We start from the raw sequence: 25147 nt of genomic DNA, 5'->3' as shown, positions 1-25147 counted from the left end.
ACCTGACGATATTTTGCAAACGACATATTATGGCCGAGTATGGTGCTGAGGCTCTTTAAGAATAGTTTCCAGCAGAAATATTTTAAGAGGAGGAAAGTGCATTCCAGAATGTAGTGAAAACATAGACCTTTTATTCTCAGCACAATAACACTCAGTGGAGAAATGCATATAAATAATTGTAATGCTACCTATGCATAATCAACTTGGAAATGTATGTTCCAAAGAGCAGCAATGTGCTTCAGTGGTGTGGCTGTGATATAATCTTTAGGACAATTGCATGTCAATATAATTGACTGTATGAAATAACACTGAACTAGATTCATATTTACGTACAACGAACCCTTATGGATAAATCCTAATTACACTAAACCCCATAGTGCGAATTCAAGTAAATTATTAATTTATGAATACTTGGAGTAGGATGGTTACTCGCTGGCTAAAACCACCCGCTAAGTTAAAACCGAGTAAACTACGATGAGCCCCAGGGAGGAAGAGGAGGTCAGTTACTCACGTGACTGTTAATAAATCACAAGCAAGTGGACACTGAGTAACACACGGAGCTGGGGGTCACCAACCCCCAAGGAAGGGTGGGTTCGGTTCACCAAATGGCTCTATTAATAGAACAAGGCAATAACCAAGCAACCTACTCCAAGCTGGGGGTAATCAACCGTCCAGGAATGGGTAGGTCAGTTGCTCACATGACTCTGTCAACAGTACTGAGCAACCTATTCTAGGCTGGGGTAACCAACCCTCGGGGAGGAAATAGGTCGATTGCACGCTGGGGCTCTGTGAACATTGATGGGCAAGTGGGACTAAAGGAACTCCACTCAGTGCACATTCAATTAATCATTAACACGACCAATATCATCCATAATACAGGTTTTTAAGGTTAGATCGCGTAAATATATAAATGTGTCGTTAAACCCGCCACCACCCGACATATCACTTAAGCAGAACATGCCAATTCGTTACTAGTGTAGAGCAGAGATATACACGGTGCATTCTGTTAAGCGGGTGCAACTGAGGTCGAACAGATGTGTGCGTTGCAACATGAGGTTTGCACCGACAAACCGCCAGTAATTAAGGGGAGAAGCGGGTGCAACTGAGGTCGAACAGGTGTGCGCGTGGGAACATGGGGTTGGCCATGGAGCCAGGAGATGGGGGTGATGATAAGGATTAGCGAGGGCGAGGGGCGCTGGGCAGATGGCAGCTTAAGTGGGATATATAAGGGGAGTATGCATAAGCAGAGAGTTGAGTTGCCCAGGAACGAAGAGTGACTACATCTCGCCGCTGCCGCTCAAGCCGTCAATGGGACCTCAACCCTCACGCCGTCGCCGGGCGGGTGTTGGCTGAACCCCCCGCCAAGGACAGACAAGTGAACGGGTATGAGGGAGCGTAGGTGGGGGCAGCAGTGGAGATGCAGAGTCACTGAGTGTGAAGTTGCTGTGTGCGGAGTCGCTGAGTGCAGAGCTGCTGTGTGCAGAGTTGCTGAGTGCAGAGCTGCTGTGTGCAGAGTTGCTGAGTGCAGAGCTGCTGTGTGCAGAATTACTGAGTGCAGGATAAGTGCTGGGCAGAATAGATAAGAGCAAGTGTATGTGACCGTACAGATAGTTATAGGAGTGCCTACAACTGGCGTGAGAACAGGTGAAATAAAGTGTAAGAAGGTGACTTGTTACAACGTGTCGGTGTGAGTAATTTAACAAGACACTACACTAGTACCGTACACCGGTATGTAGGAGGGCAAAGGCAGAACACTTACAACGTTGTGGCTCAGATTGTAATGTTGTGGCTTTGCTCTCCAACACACCGGTGTGCTGTACTAGTGTAGTGTAATAGCGTCGGCTGGTGACTAGCAGCGGCAACTGAGGTGGACAAACAGTACACACGCCGGTGAACATATACACGGGTGTGTCGGCAGGGCAGAAGAACTGGGGTAAGGGTCATGGAGGGCCCATCTAGAAGCCCCTGGAAGCTGCTAGTGGGGCCGAGAGCGGGAGCTTGAGGCTGCCGGTTGTGAGATTGGATAGTCTCATCGTTGCTGTCGTCTCGTCGCCATCGTCGCTGCTGTCTTTGCTCGATATTGCGCTGCTAGATAGCCTGTTAGCTGTCTCGGTCAGCGCCGTCGATGTTAGATGGCTAGTGTTGTGTATAGACTAGCAACTGTATAGTGTGTAGGCGAGGTCGTGTGTGTTCAATAAAGAAGGTGACTCTACAAACCTCGTCTCCGACTGACTGAAACTACACTAGTGTAGTGACAGGGTGCCATATGTTGACCAGGAGGGATAATTACGGGTATGGGTGCGTTATATAATAGGCAACCATAAGCGGGGCATAACTGGGCTAAAGGTCAGAGGCGGGGATCAGTCGGGAAGCTCCGAAAACCTCTCCCCGTGGTCGCGTGGATTTTTCATTGGGTCCTCCGGTTTTTACGTCCACATTCATAAACATGCGTTTCGAGTATTTGGCTGCTATAAATGTCCACGTAATAAGCCACTTCGTTGAGCTATCATTTGTGGCCAGGCCGCTTCTGAAAAATATATATATAGCTCAGTGGGCCTTATCTGGTAAAATATAAATAGTTTAAAAGCCATGGCTCCTGAAATCGCCAAAGTACACCAATCTATCCATTTTGTCTCAGTGAGTGCTGCTCCCAGCCAAAATCCTACTATTCTGCCCAAGCCAGAGCACTTCACAGTCTGTGGTTTTCATTCTCTTTATCCATGTCCATAGTAGCAGACATCCAATTTGCTCCTGCCACATACATAGTTTCAGTTGTGATCCAGTATTCAGATTATGTAACTCAGCTTCTGAGCTGCCCAGTTTTGATGGATGCAGAGTTCATATTCTGTATGGAAAGTAAGCGATTAAATCATGACGTACAGTAATGTAGTAACTGAAGATGGCATGCTAAAAATAATGTTGGTTGCATTTTTTTGCTAACTTCGTAATACAACTGAATAAACAATGTGTTTCATTCCGCAAGCAAATATAGGCTGTATTTATTACGCTTTAAAATGTATATACAGTACATAAAAACAGCCAATATAATGGTTTTCATTTGGTTGATAAAGATGATGCCAAGTAATTTACGGGAATTTAAAGCAATGGCATGAGAAGAAATGTCAATGCTTGGTCAATTACGTTATTATATGCACAATTAATAACTTAACAATGCACTTTGAAGGGTTTTTAAGACACCAATATAATGGATTTTAATCACAATAGGTGAATGAAAACACTCCATGCCTGGTAATACAACACTGACAAGAACACAACATGATGCCATTTGCAATAACCACTCGAGCCATCACAGTCATAGAGGTACCCAGCACAAACGAATCTTATTGACAATAATTCAGGCTTACACTTCATTGTATTCTAGTTTATATCGTAGAGTGTATTAAAGGGCAACAATACTATTGAAATGGAGAACTCTGTTTCAAATATTATTATAAAAAGTATTTTGATATATGTTTGTTATTTCACCATTCTTGGGCCACATCATAAACTTAGCCACTGCACTATCTCAGCAGGCACCGTATGGCTGCCAGACAATTAAAGGACACTGGATTAAACGTGCCAGGTCCCACATCTGGACTGGTCATGAGACGCGTGCAAAATGTGGAAACGGCTTCCCAAGTTGCTGGCATTAGGCTGCTTCAAAGTAAACGTAGCCAAAATGTAATGCTTCTGCGAATCCTATTGCTGTGCTTGCTGCACGCCCGTTACGCGGTTAACTCTGGCCAGACGGAGGCCCGCACTGTCTTGCCAAGATTTGCAATGGGGGCAAAAAATCCCCAGCCATGAGTCTGAGACGCCCTCCATCTTTCAATTGCCGTCCACAAAAATAATGGAAAATGGAGGACATGTTTGGATCTCAAACAAAAACAACTTTAATATGAATTATAAAAAATGCTTTAGGACTATTTTTTTACCATCTTGCAAATAAAATCTTTGTAGCAGTAAAAAAAACATACTGCTGGCACAAAAGTACTAATTTCCAAAGAGTATTAAAACAAAGATATACACTTTTCAACACGATACATTTCAGCACCAGACATCAAACATTTGTTCTCTCGCACACAGCTGTGGAAAGTTTGAATGTGCCTAAAATGTGCATCTTGTCATAATTTTAAGAGCACCATTGTGGCAGAATGAACAGAGTTTAAAGCACGTGTGGATATGTTGGCTCGTCGGTTCAAAACAATCTTGAAAAGCCAAAGTACAATTCCATGCACGGATGGAATCTAATTATTTTTTTCAGGAACACTGCCAAATTTTAAACTGTCACAGTTTGGAGAGTGTAGCACTAAAGGCTAATAGCCAGTTCAATTACTTGTCATAAGGTCACAGTAAACAACTCCTAGGCAAAAACTACATGAATCTACTTGTCACACAATATCTGCATATTTGGTGTTCAGTTTTAGATCAAATATGAATAGCATCAGGAGAGTATACTTTCATCTGACCTAGCCTGATCTCTATACCAGCTGTCCCAGTGGTTCTAGATTTTATTCTATGTGTACATCCATACACTAAATGTATATATTTTGTTCACCTATCAAGCGACTATACAAGGCTGAAAATATAGCATATGATCCAAAGATGGAACACATATGAGAAGAAGCCCGCTATGGAGAGAGAGCGGGAAGATTGAGTTCATGTGCAGGAGTGAGATGGATTGTGTCATCATAGGGCTGTAAGGGACAGCGATGGTGTGGATAGACCATGGCTTATGGTAATCAAAAGAATGTTATATCTTACAACAATTCACCCAGGAACTCATACACATCATCAATTTCAAATTGAATAAAGATGTAAAATTACACATCGAAATTACAAATAAATAATGATGATTATGTATCCTATATATGAAGACGATGAGAAACCAGAAGTATTGCAATCTCGAAACTACTGCCTACATTGGCGGCATCAGCAGCCTCCACAGCTGGCCTCTCACGAGCTCATTTTTAAGAGCCCAATCACAATAACTGTGGCCATGTGCTGTCCAAATGCATTTTGTTCCCTAGAGATGCTAAATATTGTGAATATTTATCATTTATAACCACATTGTAGCCACAGAGACTTCCTGTTGTGGTAAATGCTGAATTCTATTTCATTCAGTAATTCAAAAATGTTCAGCTTTTCTTGCTTTTACATAAAGTCACGTGAGTATTTAAAAAATATATATCAAATTAACGTTCATTCTGCTACATCCATCTCCATTTTACTATATCCATAATCTTACCTTTCTACCATGAGCATTTCCGAAAATATAATTAGCATCAATTCTACCACATGCATCTCACATGTAACAATACCTTGTCATACAAGCAACCTGACACACCCACACTAAGCCATATTGTGAGTTTTACACATAATCCCATTGTGATGGTGGAAGATGAGAATATTTGATTTATGTTGCTGTTGTGAGTATTCTTAAATCTACACTTCACCTGGTAGGACTGGCATGTTGCTACTGCTATTGACTTCCGTGTTAATACAAATTCCATATGCGGTGATTATCAATGTATTAGGTGGGTTTCATTTGGTTAAATTCTTTATGGTTATATGACTTGCTGGAACACAAAATCTACTTTTTAAAGTAAATCAACGTATTTGGTGACACTGCATTGGCAGTAGCGCACACGCACCATTAAGCAAAAAAAACCTCCCCAAGACATTCTTCAATAACACATGTTCAATAGCACATTTACTATGAAGAAGGGCCATTGCTCGAAACGTCACCTATTGTATATATTTTTTATATATTTCTTACAAGGCAGTATCATTGACGAACGGTTCGAGATTTTGGTTTTAAGTAATGTAAGCAATATATTAAATGATTCAGAATTTGAAGGAAGCTAAAATGGAAAATTCCATAACATTCTCATTCATGGAGATTTTTCCCTAAGACAAATGTAAATTGGAATAAATGGGTTAAGCTGGTTTAAAATGTAATACGCCCACCGTGCATGTTTTCCATGGAGAAATGTCAATTGCTAAGACATGAGCATTTTTTAAAATAAGATATTAGAATTGATCCACTGTGTTTGTTCTGTGGACCTTTTAAAGTGGCACTATCCATAAAACTTCACATCAGCACAGTGCTTAGAGCACTGCTGTGTCTTCCACACCTTATGAGCGATAGTATGACAGTATTATTAAACGTAATGTTGTGGTTGGTGCGGTGAACCATTCTCGGACACATTTAGTGGTGTTACGTGTTTATAGACAAAAAAAGCTAGTAAATATACCCACAATATATCTTATATCTGCAGTAACTGCATAACGTCAATACACTACTAAGTGGTACTCTTACCAAATATAGCCTTTGCTTTTTTATTAGTTTCACAAAAAAACAAGTACCAAGCTTCCCAGTTATCAATAAAAATGTACTTTCCACTGCTTATAGGGTCCGAAAATTAAAATATGGGACATGTTTATTGAATTGTGTAATTCAGTTTGTGATGTGCATGAAGTAGCACTCACCGGAGTAATTACCCCCCACTGCCATGCAGAGGCCACTGTTACAAGCAATCTCCTCCTGAGCTTTGTCAAACGTTACAGTTTGCTTGCGATCTCCTCCAGAGTCCACAGACACTGCTTTGGGATCATACAAGACGTAAAGTTGTGATGCACCAAGCAGGAGCCTAGAGAAGATAGAGAAAATTGTGACAGTCAAAAAGTATTGGGAACATCTGGCTGAGAAATGCCAAACTAACATAATGTTTAGATTTGAAGCTTTCGTGACTGCAGGAATCCCCATACTCTTTGGTTCTTTCGGTAAAGTCACGTAGGTATAAAATAAATCACAACGTTTCGATTGCAACACAAGCAATCATCATCAGGTGGGAAAACCACAGGAAGAGATTTTTGGTTTTGCTGAAGTGGGAGAAAGATGCCGTGGTAAGAGGTTATATAGGTAAGAAAGGGGGGGAGGGGCAAGGGGGGAGAGAGAGGGGGTGTGGGGTCAGGGGAGGGGAGCGCTGCATGGACGCTAGGAGAGGGACGTGAAGCTGGACGGGGGGAATTGGGTGGGGCTGGAAGTGGGAAGCCGAGAGAGCTGGGGATGCGGGGCGGAAGTTAACTCAGAAAATTTGACTAGTACCTGGCAGATATGATAGACAACAACCATAAAGCAGTTTGGGTTTTACCTGGTTAATAACATCCTTCCAACGATTGCTAAATTTGTATCCATCTTCTCGGTTGAAGTTATGTTTATATATCTGGATGGCTTCATGAACAAACCTTTGATAGTAGCCTGAAGGTTTGCAGAGTACCTTGGTCTCGGAAAACACAATATCATGTGAGCCCACAGCATTATAACAATGGTCAGCTACGGCAGAGGTATTGGTTCTGCCGTGTTTCAAATCTGCCTTGGGTTCGCGGACACGGTCCGATATGTGTCGTTTCGTTTCCCCGATGTAACTGCTGCCGCAGGTACAACTCAATTTTTAAACTCCAGGATATTGAATGTCAGGAATGACATCCTTCACAGAGGGGATTAGATCACGGATTTTGTGTATTGTATTGAATCGGACCTGGATCTTGTGTTTGTTTAAGATTTTGGAAATCTTTTTGGTAACACCTGCTATGTATGGTAACATGATGGTTTTGATTGGCTTTTCAGGGGGTTGTTTCTCCATAGTTGTTTCTCTATAGTTGGAGAAACAGCATTGCGAATAATGCGGTCCGAATACCCATTCATCTTGAGGGCCTGGTGTACGTGTTCCAGTTCACGAGCTAGGTGGTATTGGTCGGAAATGCAGTGGGCCCTATGGTGTAGTGTTTTTATAAGGGAATTCTTCTGTGCCGGATGGTGGTGGGAAGCAGGTTTCAGATAGGAATCTGTGTGGGTGGATTTCCTGTAGACAGAGTGTCCCAACGAGCCATCAGGTCTCTTCTCAAACAAAACATCCAAGAAAGGTAGCTTACCATCCTTCTCCATTTCCATGGTGAATTTGATGGATGGGTGTATGGAATTTATGTGGTTGAGAAATTGGTTCAAAGCTGGCAGGCCATGTGGCTAAATGACGAAAGTATTATCGACATATCTCTTCCACAAGGAAGGACGTAGGGTAGATGCCTGGATGGCATCTGTTTCAAATTTCTCCATGAAAACATTTGCTATCACTGGTGATAAGGGGGAACCCATGACGGTACCTTCATTTTGTTTGTAGAAAGTACCATTCCAGGTGAAGTGTTGGTAAGGTAGTGCCTAACCAGATTAGGTACATCAGGATTCAGTCCATGTTGGACTAAGTCTTGAATTATTGCTAAGGTGTCAGGTACAGGAACCTTGGTGAACAGAGAAACTACATCAAAGCTGACTAGCAAATCATCTGGAGACAGTGATTAGAGAGAACAAGTGAGCTGAGTTACATACTGCTGAGGTAGTCTTTACCGAAAGAACCAAAGAGTATGGATTCCTGCAGTCACGAAAGCTTCAAATCAAGATTCAAAGACAATGTTTAAAGGTCATAATGAAAGTTATTTTGGGTGAATTTAAAGGTGCTAACATTTACTTTAATAATTGGCTTAGTTTTACTTTACATGCACTACTTTTTCACAAAGTAAATAATTAAGAGTTAAAAAAATATGAATCTTGTCATAACACTACTTCACCCAGGGACACATCATCATACAGTAAGTCTTGTTCAATATACTGCTGGATGAAGGCCTCTCCACATCATCCCCATCCCTCATTGCTCTGCGATGCCTCCATCCATCTCGCTTCTGTACATGAGCTGATGTCATGGCTCCATATCAAAGGTGGATGTCCTCTCTCGTGTGTGTTACCTGATGTGGCTGCCCTGTAATCACCAGTCTGCCTAAATCCACATTATTTTTTTTGACAGTCAATATGTCTCTAATTTTATATTTGTTCTCTGATCCATTTATCCCTGTCTATGTATCTCACTATCATTCTCATCATCCATCTCTCCATTACAGTGTACTTTTCCGTTTTTATTTCACACTTTAAATCGGAGTTCATGTTTCTCATCTATGTGTATACATAACCCAGGAAGGCACTGGACATGAATACAGTAATTACAATATTGTGTTTAGCTATGTTCTCACACTAAACGTCTCCCCGAGTGCATTTGTCTGTGGACAATAGAACGCTTGTGACTTCTTTAAAAATTGAAATGTTATCGCAGAGCTATTCTGGATCCTATCACACCAAACCCGCCTTTCCCCAACTCCCACGTGTACACAATTCACACATCTGGCTTCATCCCTGAACCTGGTTAACAAAATTATTGTCATGGTACAAAGGTCCCAATGGTCAGGGTATACTTGACTTATTTATCTATTCACTGAACAGTTTCCATTAATTATGGATAGTAAAATAATTATGAAACACAGTTAAACACTTTCATTTAAATACAAATGGAGGTTACCTTTACGATTGGTGAAGCAAATATAACTTCAATCGGTATAGGGAATGTGGTAATGACACAATACTGTATAGAGAAAAACAATCGTTCTGACTGTATGGACCTCCGTACTCAAGAGATACACAAGGTGAATCAATTCTAATTTGTTATCAGGATGTACAGATGGCTTAATATATGGAGGTCTAATAAGGTCTGGAAATGAAAATGTGTTTCTTTTAATGGCAATGAATGCTGAACAGCTAACAAAACTCCACACCAATCAGCTACATATCAAATCGTGCAATGACTCTTCAAAAAAAGTGAAGTTGCTTTAGGTTTACCAGCATTAATCATACATTGAAGCAAATGACATGCTTAAAATCTTACTCCAATTGGAAGATCAATCGATTTTTTCAACGTTTTGCTCGACACCTGCTTTAAATAAAAGTAATCTACACTGACTGTTGACATTTCACACACATGTCCACTATATGATAGAACTGTAAATGCAGTAAAACACACACACTTTAGCTGGACTAGTTGCGTACATTTTTTCCTTTGTTTTAAGCTGTGGCCAACAGCTGACCAGACAAGAATTGAGGCGCAATTAAAAAAAGGAATGTAAACTAATGATAGATGCATGCACTCAACATTAGACATGTCTCTTTGGCATGCCTTCCCTGAAGCGCAGAAGGAATGCCATTCCAACAAGACAAATTACCACCACCCGATCGCACGATAAAATTAAAAGGTAATGTAGCATTTAAAACATTTAACACAATTCACATCTCAACAAAAATATATCTCCTGCAAATGAGCTGAATTCATTCCTTCATCTGCACGGTGGAATTCCTCTCGGGAATGCTCCCTTCCTTTGTCTGCCACTCACTCATTCATATTGACCACCAGTAACCAACCCTTCTTGCGAACATACATTCTATATCAATTTAAAGCTTTCGTGACTGCATCTTCTTGGTTCTTTCGGTAAAGTCCCTTCTACGTGACTTTACCGAAAGAACCAAGAAGATACATTCTATATATATAAATCATGTTACTGAGCAGTTTGTCAAGATGTTAATAACTATACACTGACGAGTTGGAAAGCCTAGCATATTAGTTTAATGAAATACTTTTAATTATATATTTGCAACAGCCTCCAGTTCAGGTTAGTTTGCACACGCATTTTACATCAGACGTCCTTAATTCTATTGTTCTACAATGATGGCCTCCCAAAAACACCGAAAAATCTATCAAAATACTGAAAAGTGTTTATTTATGTTATTATTTAATTCATGCCAGTTTTGATCCACCACCCAGCTTCAATGTTTGGGACAAAATATAACTTTAGGATTCAAAAGCGCCAGGATCTTGAACAATCTTTGAAAGTATTTTGTTTCTCGGCCTCAAGAAACTACTGGGGTCTCGGTTCGGTATCCAAGCAGTGACACGTGCAAAGGATACACGCCATCATCCATCACACTTACAAATCCCTATCTCACCTGTCATTGTGGTTCAAGAGGGCGGGCTGGGTGAGAGGGCAGCCATTCATGAGCACCCTGGCCTCTGGGGACGGTGCCAGGATGATAACACCATCCTTATTATTCACCGAGGCATGATGAGGGAGCACCCCGACCCCGTGCAAAATGATTCCAGCCGGGTTTTCCGATTTTCCGTTTCCAATAAACAGGGATCCTTGTGGATGCGGGCATCGGGGAGGAAAGCCACAGGGTTAGTCAAGTCACAGTGCTACAAAGTATGAGTGCCATATGTTGAATTTTTTTGAGTGGCTGTATGTTTGGAAGAAGCTTGTGATAATTAGATTTGTGTCACACTAAATTTTGAGGCATATAATCTACTTTTTTAAACCATCAAAACATCTACATGTTGTGTTATACCATATTGAAGTCAGTAACAAATTCCAACCAAATTATTCCTAAGAAGGTACTGTGTTTGTTCCTTCTTTGGTTAAAAAGTCATAAAGTCTCATGGGCGGGTCACCATATATGGCGCAGCTGGCCTCTACTGGCTCCAGTTCATACCAGCAGATTATTTAGGTCACTCCGAAAGCATTAATTTCTCTGAGCATTTTGCTGGAGATGTTTGGGTTGTGTGAGATGTTATGGTTCCACGTGCCATTAATCCCAAGTGATGCATTGCAAAGGAATGTTGCGATGTGTCATGTGTGTGTCCAATGTGTGTTGTTTAAAATTCTGCAAACATATACAATAAAAAAAATTTAGTTACCTTTTGTAAATGTTATCGTAATTGTACCTCAATAAATCTAAAGTCATTGCTCAAAATTAACTATTGCATCTTATATACAATCCCAGGCAAGTAAGGAGAAACAAATAATAATCACATATTAGAACACACTGGATGCGAGGCCACATAGGAGAATTTCTGAGAATGCGTGCAAATAAATGCAGTTTGTGTCGGTGGTACAATGGGATCCCTGGAATGTGCCCAACCTTCTGGGATGAAGTGGCAGAGAAGGCCAGTAAGTGCGGGGTCTTCGTTCAAGTTCCACAAGTGAGGTATCGCCTTCCTTTTTTCCCGCAGCTCCTTTTCCTCTTTCAGCTTTTGCTACATGAAACACCAGGACAAGAATGCATAAATTAAGCTACACTTATGTATATGAAAACTAAACTTTAAAAAAATAATATTTTACCAGGTAACCATACTCTTTGGTTCTTTCGGTAAAGTCACGGAGGTATAAAATGAAAACCTACGTGACTTTACCGAAAGAACCAGAGAGTATGGATTCCTGCAGTCACGAAAGCTTTAAATCAAGATTTTACCAGGTAAGTTCCACTCAGCTATACAGCTCTTTTTCAGAAGCGACCTGGCCACAAATGATAGCTCAATGAAGTTGCTTATCACGTGGAAATTTAAAGCAGCCAAATACGAATGTTGATTCTAAATTTGGAAGGAAAGATCCATGCGACCACGGGAAGAACATGCAACCTCCAAATATACAGCAGGTGTCAGGGTCAGGATCGAACCCACGACCTGCTGTATACCAGGGGGGTAGTTAATATCTCACCAGCATGGCGCCCTTACAAAAATATGTACATCTTACCAAAAAATTAGGCAATTCAGCAATGTTATGGTTTTGCGTAAAAGGACACATCTGAATTACTTTATACATTAGAGTTCATCTTTACTTTCAGAAATTAAGTATTAAAGACAAAAAACACAAGCTTAGGGCAAAGAAACCAGCATGAGAAATTCCACACCAAGTGGAATAGCGCCACTGGGTGGGACAAGCAGCAAGGGTGAGCACCTGATGTGCAAGCCTTTCGCTTGCCAGCCTCTGTTCCCAGCTCATGGCCATGTGCTCCATCTCCCGCCGGTTCTGCTCCAGCTGCTGGCGCAGGGATTCCAACTCTACACGACTCAAAACCATGCAAGATACAATCAATAGGTCAATCCACTGCTGGATGATGGTCACCCCAAGCCCTAGACATCCCTCAAGGTCCGACATGGTTACTTAGAGCTAAAACAGGCCTCATTCCAGCTCCTGCTCGAAGAAATTGCAAGTGGAGCTGTTGCGTGGGGGGGGGGGCACAATAGCAGTGATTCACACCGCTAAGAGAGAGAACTTGGCTGGGTCACAGGGACATTTGGTGGTGCAGGGCCCACCCCAGGATTCCCCTTGCAACGACCCTGCACAAAAATGAGATCTCTGCAAAACAGCGAACTTTACAGAACGTTTCATTGCTTTGGGAGAGGCACTCGTCTACAAAATGGCTGTATATGTACAATGTTCAAAAACAGAATAAGCCTGGATGTTTATGCGTACATTTAATTTAAACTTAGATTTATTCACAAAATACTACAATTTTAATTTGCCCGTTGTACAATTCTGGTCCAAGTTAACTATGTTTTGTGTCAATGATTTGTGGTTCCTCTGGCTCACCACCACCATTGACCTAAGATACCTATAGTTTTTTTTATGAGACAAAGACTTCAGTAGATTGAATTTTAGTCCGCTATCTATTTCGGCTGTTTCGTGAGGGGCTCGAGGGGAAAAGTGGTGGCACTGCAGCTGGTATTGTAGTGACATCACACATGGCCCTGCCTTCATTAAAAGAGGCAGGCGAGGAAGACTTCTCAGCGCCGTCGCTGGCCTGGCTCAGCAGTTCTTGCAGTCGCATGTTTTCCTGCTGTAGCTCACGGACGAGACGGCTGGTCGGGCTCTCGTTCACCACCGCCTGCACTCGGATTGCCTTTGCCCGGTCCACTGCGTTCAGACAAAAACCGGCAGATAAAAAAAATCACACTCAGTTATGGCTTTTGAAGTTCCTATCCATCATCCTGGAAAATAATAATGATTAATTCATTTTCAAAACTTAGTTTGCACATACGGCCATTACAAATACAATAATCGGTTTGCAACACATGAGTGACATTTGTGGTACTCTAGATTATACTTTTATTTTGTGGGGTTTTTTCCACAATAACTAAAGGGAACCCCTTGTCATGTCAAATTGGAGTACATCACACTCAATAATTTTACTGCGAAAATGTTAACAGATTTCTTAGAAATCCTGCAATGAGAAATTTGACACACGCATTTAACTGTCAAAGAATGCGACGAGATGGGTCTCTACTAGATAGCCTTGACCAAACTAAGTGAAAGGAAAACCATCCACATTCCTGTGTGTACTGAAAGAGTAACCATAACAGCTGTGTGTAGGGTAAAAACACGTTAGGAGGCAACATAATCCTCTTTGCTGGGAGCAAAATCAGCAGGATTTACTTTGAGACAAAAGGGCCATTTCCTGACTCCACTGAAGGCTTCCCAGACAATACGCAAACACACCTAGCCCTAGGCGTTGAAACGTTTTAAAGACCTTTAAACTGGGCCATCATGTCCCCCTCTCAGTGCCTGTTGTAAAACCTCACCAAAGCGGAGGGTGGATAAGGTTTCCTCATAATTGACATCCGCAGGGCTCAGCGCTGCAATCTGCACAGACAATTCGTTAAAAAGGGCAGCTGTGGTTTGTGGCTCCATTCTTTAAGAGATGGTAAAAACGTCTCTTTGTCCATTAAACCATTATCTTAGCCACTTATATTCTAACATACAGTACTTTGAGGTTCCTGATGTCGAGCAGCAATGCTAATCAAACATACTTTTAAGAGACGGATTAAATGTATTATTATTGTATAACAGCACAATTCAAAATGCAATGGACTGAAAATAATAAATGGTCTGCGAAAATAGATACACTGCTTGTGCCTGGACTCGATCAGGTACAAATCCCATTGTCACATTAATCAGCGATTCATATATTATACCTGCAAGAAAGGTTACTCATATGATACATGACTACTGCATCATTTTATATAGTATTGGCAATGGACATACGGAGAAATTTGGCTTCAGTATGATTATTATTGCATGGAAAATGGAGGAAAAATCTAAGTGCAATCCTTGGCCTCTTAAAGTTTATAGGTTTTTTTTTATAGAATTAACTCAGGTCTTGGGCCACACTGAGTACCCCCCAGGCATGCAAAGAGTAGCTGGCTGAAGTAATGATTGTCTGCATTTATTTAGTGTGCTAATTTGGGCAACATTGTGCACATTAAATTAAGATGGTTCTTACCATGATAGTCTTGCTGTTGCCTCCCAGAGCATTTTTCAATAATTTTGTGAGTACCGAGTCTCGGAATGGCAGTACTGGTGTGAATGGAAACAAGACAACACCAATATGATGCAATGAAAACATCCAACAAAATAATAACTTGAACGTCAATAATACCTATTCATTGTTAAATGTTATACAAACAAAATATGTGTTAAGTATGACTTATCAACGCTGTCTTTAGTGGTGTTACACATTTCAAGTACCGTATTGTTTATTCCATAAACACTGACGTGGATGAAAACAAGGAATTCCCTGTTTTCGTAATGCTCCATGCTGAGTCATTTATTTTATTTTCTCTCCGAGTGCCTTTGGAGAACAAGGCCAGTGCACTGCAAATAAAATCAACAACTATGGTGATATTGCCTGCCAGGCTGTGAGATGAGCAACCGTCAAGCTCTATCAAAACACACCTGGGCGACGGTCTAGTATACCGTAATGCGTGAACGGATAATATTACATAGAACACTGTCATGTGATGAATTTACTCTAGAGTAAAAAAAATACCCACACGCATGTTCATGGTGCACGTTTTTAATGTGAAGGGGAAGGGCAAATTACATGTGTATGTTACCATTGGAAACAAGGACATTCCCAAAGTGCACATACACATCCTTACGTGCTGTATGATTGTGTCTAAACAACAAAGCCCATCACGCTGGACAGTTTTAATAACAGTGTACCTTAAAAATACAATAATAGTATGAGTCACATATATACTATGCCTTTCCCAAATAATTATCTCCATGGTACCTTACAGTACATACAATGTCCACAGATTTATCCATACCAAGTAACTGGTAACACAGTCATGATAGAAATCGCATTAATTTTGGTCTAACTTCATTATTAGTCATGATCTATAAAGTGCTGGATTGAAGACCTGCCCAAACTATCGCCATTCCCCACAGTCATCGATGCAACAAACCATCTCGATATGTGGCATTTCATTGTGAATTTCAGTTTTGCAAAAGCCCTTCATCCTTCTGTGGTCATTTTCATCCTGGTTTAATAATTATTCAAGGTACACCAGGATCAAAATATAATTACCACTAGGTATGCAAACTCTTATGTGGCATTCAAGTTGTGTTCATCCAACATATCTCTTCAATTTTTAAGTGAACTTGTTGTACATGAATGTTTATTATGTTGATCTTGAGTCGAACTTTGCAGCTAGGCATTTGATTCAGTGTAAATTGATGCAGTCATTCAAGCTCTCACAACCAAGGATTACACATTTTTACAATATAATAAAAGCCATAAAAATGGAACAGCTACAGTGATGTTCGATGACAAAAGAAGCACACTAAATATTGGAAAAGGAGTCAGCAAAGGACTTATTTTATCTCCAAAGATATATACAAGGACACAATAATATGATTTAAAAAAATAGGAAAGTATTCATCATCTCATATTTGCCAATGACAAAATATAAGATGACAACTAATGTAAGTTAACGATAAACACTTACTGAAGAACTAAATAAAGTAGGATGCAAAGTTGATCTCCCATATGCAATTACAAATGACAATATATGGTAAACTGAATAATTTCAAGACAATATGTAAACATAGGAGGTTAATTAAACGATGCATATTTTTTCTAAAAAAACACTGTACAGTTATTTATCTCACATATATTTGGTGGACATAAAATCCTACTCCACTCGTCAAACTTTATGTCTAAACACACTTTTATTAAATGTAAGCAAGGTGCATTGACGCTGAGACCACAATTTCTCAATCTGCTGATATCGACGAATGCAACTAAACATTTCTTAACAATTCATCATTTCAAACATACATTTCAACAGCACAGCCCAGCACAGCTGCAGAATGGGGCAACACCATGCTGATGCTGCTCTGTTTAAAAGTTTTAGATACATGCACTGGCCCTGCTCTCTTAGTTTTATGCTGTAGATATTTAAGAATACAAATCTGACAGAAGTGAGAATATGCCAATACATGTCATTACATTAAAATTATATTATTTATACCAATCGATGCGTTATTATAACGCATTATAAATCAGTGTACATGAAAAGCATGGCAGGTCAAAATTAACCAGCATAGAATGAATAGAAGGGAAATGTATTCTGTCGGAACATTCAACAACAAAAAAACGGATTTCCAGTTCAAATTAGCACTGCTTCAGTACTCATCTCCTGTTCACAGCCCTGACCCAATGGTAGACATTCTACATTCCTATGGCAGGGAAAGTATATTCACAGGACCACCACTGTTGACTTCCCCAAAAGTGGTAATCATTTGAGCAATAATGGTCAGATGATTGGCCTACTCAATCATCAACCAGGATTTGAACTCGCTACCTTTTAACTGGGAGCTGCTCGATTATACCACTGAGCCATGTAAGTACAGTACAGCAGACATGGAATGACACTGGAGGCGGTTCACATTTGGGCGAGACACAATTCCAAACGGCCATAAAAAGGGCACAGATAAACACTGGTTGCCTGTTTACGTTTCGTGAGTGCTCCCACCCAGGCAGCAGGATGGGCTATTCCCTCCATCCGGTGAAGATAGACATGGTACATAAACGTGAGCACCTTTTACAACCAGAATAACGGAATCATGAAAGGGAGACACTGCATACAATGGTCCCAAAGGCTCCCAGGGGACCTCTACAGATGTTAGGGGAAGGTTTGTGGTTTCTTGAAAGATGTAGAAAGCCCTAAACAAAGAAAACATATGGATCATTCATTCAGCTTCTTAGAATTACCGTTGGCGCCTAAGCCACGCGAATATAACTCCTCTACTCCTCATCAGAGTGTCTCAAAAAATATTTGAAGTGACATGTAGACAAAATATAAGATCAGTTTTGACCACAAATAACTAGGAAAAAAAGCTGACAGACTGATAGGTACATGTGCCAAATATAATTGTCCATGTAAAAACATCCCAACTTACAATTGAACCACTGTCTGCACTTAAATATATTCAATGATTTCAATTAAATATCAAATAAGTATCAGCGAGATGCAGCATCTCTCTAGAAATGCAGATCTCGCCTCCATGGCTTAACTGCAATAAAGCCTGATCTGCAAAGATGAAATATTGCTGGTATATTGTTTTTATTCTCAGAGAATAAAAAATACACAAAAAACAAAAACAGATATTCATATATATACTACTGCATACACGTGAAACGTAGTTGCATATGAAATACGATATAATTTGCGTATGAAATGGAGATGCAGAGCAACAGATTATTGTTAGGAATCGTTCACTACAGAGAGCACTGGGGTTTTGTTACACATAGATTTAGAGAAATATACCATCAGAATATTGAGAAAAAAAAGCATAAACGCGTAAAGAAAGGCATTGCATCAGTCTTATGGGATCAGAAAGTTTAACATGAGCTGGTAAGAAGCACTCTTATCTAAAGTCCAATTGGAAAGGGTGAGGTACAATTTTGTTGTGAGTCATGGTATAGGGTTAAAGACTTGATATATATTTTTTTAGACAACGTACGGACAGCAGACACATTTACATTTATTCCATGAAAAAGTGTACCACTTTCAAAGGCCACAGGGATAACCCCTGGATGAATTAACTTGTGGGCTTTTGTCAAGCCAGAAGTCTAGGGTTATATATGATAGGCTTAGTGAAAAACTGACAATTAAAATTTACTCAAGGAAGCAGACTAGTGGATTTGCACAAAAAGTTTATTTGGAGATGCTTCTGCTTTGACAGTGGTGCATAAGCGTACATTACAATAAAAGACAAAGCAATCGTCAACAACATTGCCTTTCAACAGGAGACATTTCTGGCAACAACCCTTTCTTCAATGCATAGAGTAAGATCAGTCACAGTAAAAAGTACAATGTTGGATTGATTTTAAATTAAGAGAGGCCAACGTGATCGGCTGAATTTTGTTTAAAGAAGACGAACTGCTACTGACCTCTAGAAACATTCAAAAAGTAAAGGACAAGGAAAAATAATTGTTGCATTTGTTGTACAAAATTATGTATACATGTACAGTATAATATACACAGATGGCGCAGTTGTTGCCAGAAGCTGTGGTCCACCGCCACCTAACGGCCTCAAAACACTTGGGGGGAATGCTGCTTTTGTATGTCACTTGAGTTTCGTATCAATTTAAAACAAGAATGCTAGAATATGAAACATGTTTTAGCATTTGTGAGTAAGATGACAGAACCATGAAGAGTGATATTGTAGCTTTTATAAAACATTTTTTTTTAAATCATGAATTAAAAGCAAAAAATAATGGTTTTGTGTAATTATCTTTACAAAAAGCATGTTTGTTAATTGTATAAATAAAGCAAGCAAAATAACGTGACTTTCCCATCACCAATATGTTTGGGTATACTGTTGCCAACAAGACAAACAGCAATAGATCACTTGAGTAAAGAAAATATATGGCTTCAAATAAAAAAATGACCTCGTAAAAAAGTTGCCTTTTTACAAAGAGGTAGCTGAGGGGTCAGCGCACTGAGCCGGCACCACTAAGAGCCTGGGTTTGAATAATAGTAATAATAATGATGATAATTTCCATAATGCTATAAGATGGCAAGCAATTACACGGGCAGTGAATAAAGGACAAAAGCATTAAATATTAGTCGTTAGTCATGAATATAAGTCTTAACCACCTACACTTGTGTAGTCACATACAAAAAAAACATCCCATAAAATATGGGGTTCCACTTGATTTGGCAAAATTCCATCTTTGGGGAAAAAAATACTGGTTTGTATGTCTGGCGACAATCTCATAACAGAGTGCATGGTGTAAAGGATAAAGAAGCAACTCGAAAACATTTTCAGAAGTCCGACGAACAATATCTTTCACAGTGTGAGATCTCCGAATGGATTCTTCGTCTCATGACGTGATGTCGATAGCACAATTCAAATAAGTTAGGGGGAAAATACCCAAAACGCCCTTCTATACCTTTCACTGCATTTTGTGTTGCATTCACATTTTAATGCATTACAATCTCAGTTAACTTTAAATTGTCAATTGGAAGATCACATTTATTGTCAAATCATTTCAAACATACCAACTTTAAATTGGTTTACACATTAACAATTAATTTAATGATAACTCTGACAGTGTATTCATTACAAAGGTCATGATGACATTAAATATACATTAAAATGGAGCTAAAACTACTGCTACCACGAACGTATTTTAAATCCTATAAAACGAAAGCCATACCAACAGTAAACAAAGTCCAACTACATTTCTCCTTTGACATTTAATACTAAATATAGACTGCCATTGTTTTGTACATTTAAACTAATAAAGTATTTTACATGAATCTTAAATAATTTACCTATCCACAATTACGTTTCAATGTTCAAAGTGAAAACAATCGCACCGACTTCTGCGCTCCATCACTCAGCTGCAAATAATAAAAAAAACATCATGACTGTGGTCAAATCCTGAGCTGAAGGCTTATTTTGATGCACTACTGGTTGACCTGACAGGAAATTAAAGTAAGCCACTTAAAGCCCAAGAAAGTACATCGTCTTACACACTCTTAAATAAAAAATGACCACCTGACCTATGGCATATTCAGAGACTTAGTAAAGATGCAATGAATTATATTTAAGGTGTTATCCAACACTTTTAAATGTGTCTGTTTAATTTTCTCAACACAACATTGCAAGATACAGCAAAGTCTGTAAGAATACATATTTAAGTAAGAAGACCCACATATGCAACTGACATTTATACCTGCCAGAGTCAATTAGACGTGGGACCAGTATGCCCACAGAACTGTTGAGTACAGCACTGTCCTGCTGAATGCTGCTTCAACTAATACCAAGATTTCCAGCCCATTGTGTTGCCCAAATGACTGCCCTACAAACCCCCTACAGTGGCAAATTCTGTGCACATGTCCATAAGGTCGCCGCTGTCCTGGTGGAATTCACCATTACACCGTGTGTTGGATGACTCCGAGCATGTTCAAAACACAAAGCAATGAATGATTTTATCAAAACAGCCAAGTAAGTCTTCAGAGCTGCCTCGCCCCTGCATTTCAACCCAAGCATTATTTGTTGGTGTCCATCTCCAGGAACTCCTGGTCCTGAAGGAGGGCACCTAGGGGGAGCCCTATAGGTTGGCTGTGGTATGTATTGACAAGCTCTACGAACTGAAACATAGCGGACAAGTTCAGGATGCCACTGGGCCACCAGCGTCCGCTGAAGCTAGCACATGTGCATCTCAATTGCCTCGACCAAAGTGGCAATCAAACCAAGCAAAACAAGGACATTTAACACTTCGAGTGGATCTGCCAACTGCACAAAGGATCTTCAGAAGACCATATTCTTGCTCGTGGAGAAGAGCATATCTACAGTAGATGTTCAAGCTTCTGTGAATGACTGTCTCTAAAGACAAAGTGCTTTACCTGCAGGTGGAGGACTTCATTTGCATCACCTTCTTGAAGTGATCTAGAAGATCCTTTGAGAAGTGCATATTTTTGCACAAGACAGATCCGCAAAATATTTCTGAGGGCCACCGGCAAGGGGGTTCTCATCTGCTACAGCACCTGATGCCCAAGCACAAAGGTAGCCATTGTAGTAGCAGTAACTGTCAGCTTGTCAATACAAGTGTCGACTGTGAAATTTAGTGCCTCTAAAAGGTATCTTGCCCTGGAAGGTTACAGCCACCCCACCACAGAGCTGATACATCTTTCAATGAAGGCAGCATAGGCACCCATTATGTGAGTCAACAGGTATGCCACCTCACGACCACACTAGAATTCTCTGTCCAGGCTCCTCTTAATGGCCTCTGACAATAGGTTGGCTGCCAGGGTGCTGCCCAGTCGCTACAAAATCGAGCAGATGAGCAGAGCACATGTCAATACACCCGGTCCAGGGCTCTGCCACAGGAACAGACCCTCTTCATTAAGAGAGATGGAAGAAACAAGAACATAAAATGAATACAAGGTAGAAGAAATTATGTGAAACCAGTGCAGAGACACGGAGTGGAGGAGGTGAAGCGTTCCAGAGAAGGTTCTCAGCATGGCCTAGTGCTCACCTGAATAATATTATCGTTTTGACTGTGAGTGCTGCAGGGCCATACAAAATGCATATTTGAACAATATGGGCCCAAACAGTAATAATTGCAGACAGTTTCCAACAACATTTAAAAAAATGCAAAGTTTGCAATGTAGTGCTTATCATTAAATATAATTACACTCATTTACCCAAGATATAGATGTTATCACATGTTCATATTAACAAATTATTTTAAATGAGGACATCCTATTAAGCTTGAAGAAAGAAATGTATACAGTACTGTATCTTGCCTTGTCTTCCAAAATATTTTTGCAATATAGTAAATACCTGAAAATTACTGCATACAGCTTTCTACGGGACTTTGACGTGGTCACGTAAATTACCATCTGAGATATACAGTATAACAGGCTTTTTAACAGAAACAAAGAAATCACCAAGGTAACTTATGACACAGTGAGCAATGTACACATCGCAGTTCCACATCCGATGTCGCACGCTGTTCAACTGTTGTTGGTGAGCCTGCTCACTGGCCCCCCAGGCGTCTCGCCATGCCCCCCCCCCCCCACAGGGTCTCGAGCAGCTGGTGCAGGCACCGAGGCCCATTCACTGTTGCCCTCCTCTCCTGCAGGCATGATGAACCTAGGCCAACTCCAGATCTTGCTGTTGCCCAGCGTATATCGCTGCTCCGCCATCAACCCTGAGAATGCACATCCAATATCTTCAGTGACCCACACACCACTGGTCCGATCCCCCTGACTTGGGTTGACCTCACACACCCCCTGCCATGCACCCCTGCAGAGGCTGTTCCCAAGTCCTTGGTCGCCATCTTTCTGGCTCGGGTGTAATGCTGGTCACCGGGGGTTCATTACTGGAGCCGGCTATAGCATGCTCAGGGGCTGGCCCCTTCGGAAAGAGACACCTTACTCCTGAGAAGCATAAGTAGGCTTGCTTGGGCGGTGTTGATGGATCTATGAGGGGTCAGCGGAAGAGAGCGTTGGCATTCCAGTGACTCTGGTCAGCCTGGTACCAGTTGCATGGGGTCTTCGTAACACCACACCTGCGCAGAAGTAACACAAGACTGGCTGACGGGATATTCAGTCAGTGGTCTCCTCGCCAGCCTTGGGATTTGCCTGAAAGACCAACCTCCACAAGGCCTCAGCGTGACTACAGAAGTCCTCGTTGAGGCCCCTTTCCTGCTCTTCAAGCGCTCCCCCGGGCATCATGCTTGCTCATCTCAGCAAATATTTCCAGCAGCCAGTTGCACAGTGTGGTCAGGTCATTGCGCACTCCCACTAGCAGGTCATCCACATATTCTCCAGCTGGGCCATCCACGTTGGCCAGGAGGTGGCCCGGAGTCTGCTCATCAGTCCATGTGTTGGCAGGTTCGATCGTTTGCAGGTTGCGGAAGGTCACCCAGTGAGGAATCCTTTCCCCCATGAAGATGTTATGCAACTGGGCTTCTGTTCACAGCTGGGCTGCTGGAGCTGCTGGGTCAGCCATAGCTGGGCTGGCCCACTCTTGGGGTTTCAGCTGGGAGGTAGGCTGGTGGACTGACACCAACTTTGCAGTGCCACACCCTGAGACACTGTTAGGATGTCCCCCAGGACATTCTCTCTGATTTCCCCCTTTCTGGAGGTACCCCTCTATCCCCAGTCGATTTCAACAATTTAATAACATGGGAATCGGTGCTATGCTGAAAGCTGCAAACGATTGAATAAATTCCAGAACAATTTTGAATTGATAGAATTAATCCAAAATGTTTTGATTCGGAATCCTTTAAAAATCGAAAATAGATATAGCGTGTAGTGTCACAATCGCGATTTTGCAGGGAAATTGTAGCACTGTAACTGCTCCCCCCCGTGCTCCCCTCCCCTCGAACCCGGCTGCTCGCACGTGGAAAACCCTACTTAATACACGCAGTCACCTACACCAACCCATTTTGCATCTGCCTGAATTGCAATAGCACTTTACACCGCGAGCTAACCTCACCACTAATGCTAACTAACACTAACACACTGAATACCAAGTTAGTTTACACTAACGAGCTCACCAAAACTAAACTATTTTAAATTTTACCAGGTAAGGTCCACTGAGCTATTTATCTCTTTTTCAGAAGCGACTTGGCCACAAATGATAGCTGAACGAAGTGGCTTATCACGTGGAAATGTATAGCGGCCAAATACTCTAAACGAACGTTTATTCTAAATGTGGAGAGAAAAACCAAAGGACCCGGATAAAAAATTAACGTGACCACATCGAAAACATGCAAACTCCAAATATATAGGCGACAGGGTCGGGATCGAACCCATGACCTCCTGCATTTCAAGCGAAATAGTTAACATGTCACCACTGTAGTGCCCCTAAAAACTTCCCATCAATAATCTCAGCAGTACAGACACCCCTGAGGCAGGAGGGTGGGAGGTAATGTGCAACTAATTGCTGTTCTTCCTCAAGGCATACTTCACATGCTTTGAATGTGAAATACAAACCAATTTTACTCTCATAAGGCATCCACTTGTTTTTTTGTACAGTTTGATAGTACTAAATTACACATTTGGTAGGACATCTAATCTCCTCAGCGGATCCAGAATTTGACTCCTCAGCCACCTCAAGAGCAACCACCACACCTGATGGACGTCATCCTCGAACCTCGAGGGACTGCCAACGACGAATCTACCAACTAGACATACACCAGCTAACCCGGGACATCAGCCTCCAAGCCTCACCTCCCCCGCTTGTCCCCAGCATTCACCCCCTCCCTCCTCACTTCCCATCACCCGCCCCTTATAACCAACCCCTCACCCACCTGAGTGCCCCCCAGCCCCTTCTCAACAGGTGGGTTGCCGGGAATCTCCAATGGCAACCAGCCCGTGGCACCAGATCACAGGTGTAAAAACAAATGCCCTTGAGAGGAAAAGTATTGGCAACCTTTTAGCCGAAACACGCTGTGAAAATCTTCACGAAAGTATGGCCCCGATATTTTTCTTCATCTCAGCGGTGGTGTTTTATTCATACCACAGAATTATGTTCACAGTTGTGGATTTTTAGTCTGTTTTTTTTCGCAACAATCCATGAGAAGATTAAAAAGAACAATTTAATCTCCCATGGCAGTGTT

The 25147-nt window shown here is 41.1% G+C and overlaps 1 protein-coding gene across 1 annotated transcript in view; it reads right to left on the bottom strand.

The window, feature by feature from the left end:
* The window catches only part of LOC133344971 (kinesin-like protein KIF28), a 69607-nt gene that overhangs the window by 28297 nt on the left and 16163 nt on the right, over positions 1-25147 (bottom strand). Inside the window, exons 9-15 of the mRNA XM_061555304.1 lie at positions 14993-15066; positions 14292-14352; positions 13465-13626; positions 12667-12770; positions 11852-11966; positions 10883-11075; positions 6493-6653 (exon numbers count right to left, since the gene is read on the bottom strand). Of these exons, the coding sequence (XP_061411288.1) occupies positions 6493-6653; positions 10883-11075; positions 11852-11966; positions 12667-12770; positions 13465-13626; positions 14292-14352; positions 14993-15066 (870 nt within the window). The remainder of the gene's footprint in view (positions 1-6492; positions 6654-10882; positions 11076-11851; positions 11967-12666; positions 12771-13464; positions 13627-14291; positions 14353-14992; positions 15067-25147) is intronic.

The sequence above is a fragment of the Lethenteron reissneri genome, chromosome 21 (assembly GCF_015708825.2).
Source record: "Lethenteron reissneri isolate LAM-NWPU_2019-01 chromosome 21, ASM1570882v1, whole genome shotgun sequence".
NCBI lineage: Eukaryota > Metazoa > Chordata > Hyperoartia > Petromyzontiformes > Petromyzontidae > Lethenteron > Lethenteron reissneri.
This window is presented reverse-complemented; position numbering and strand designations above follow the sequence as displayed.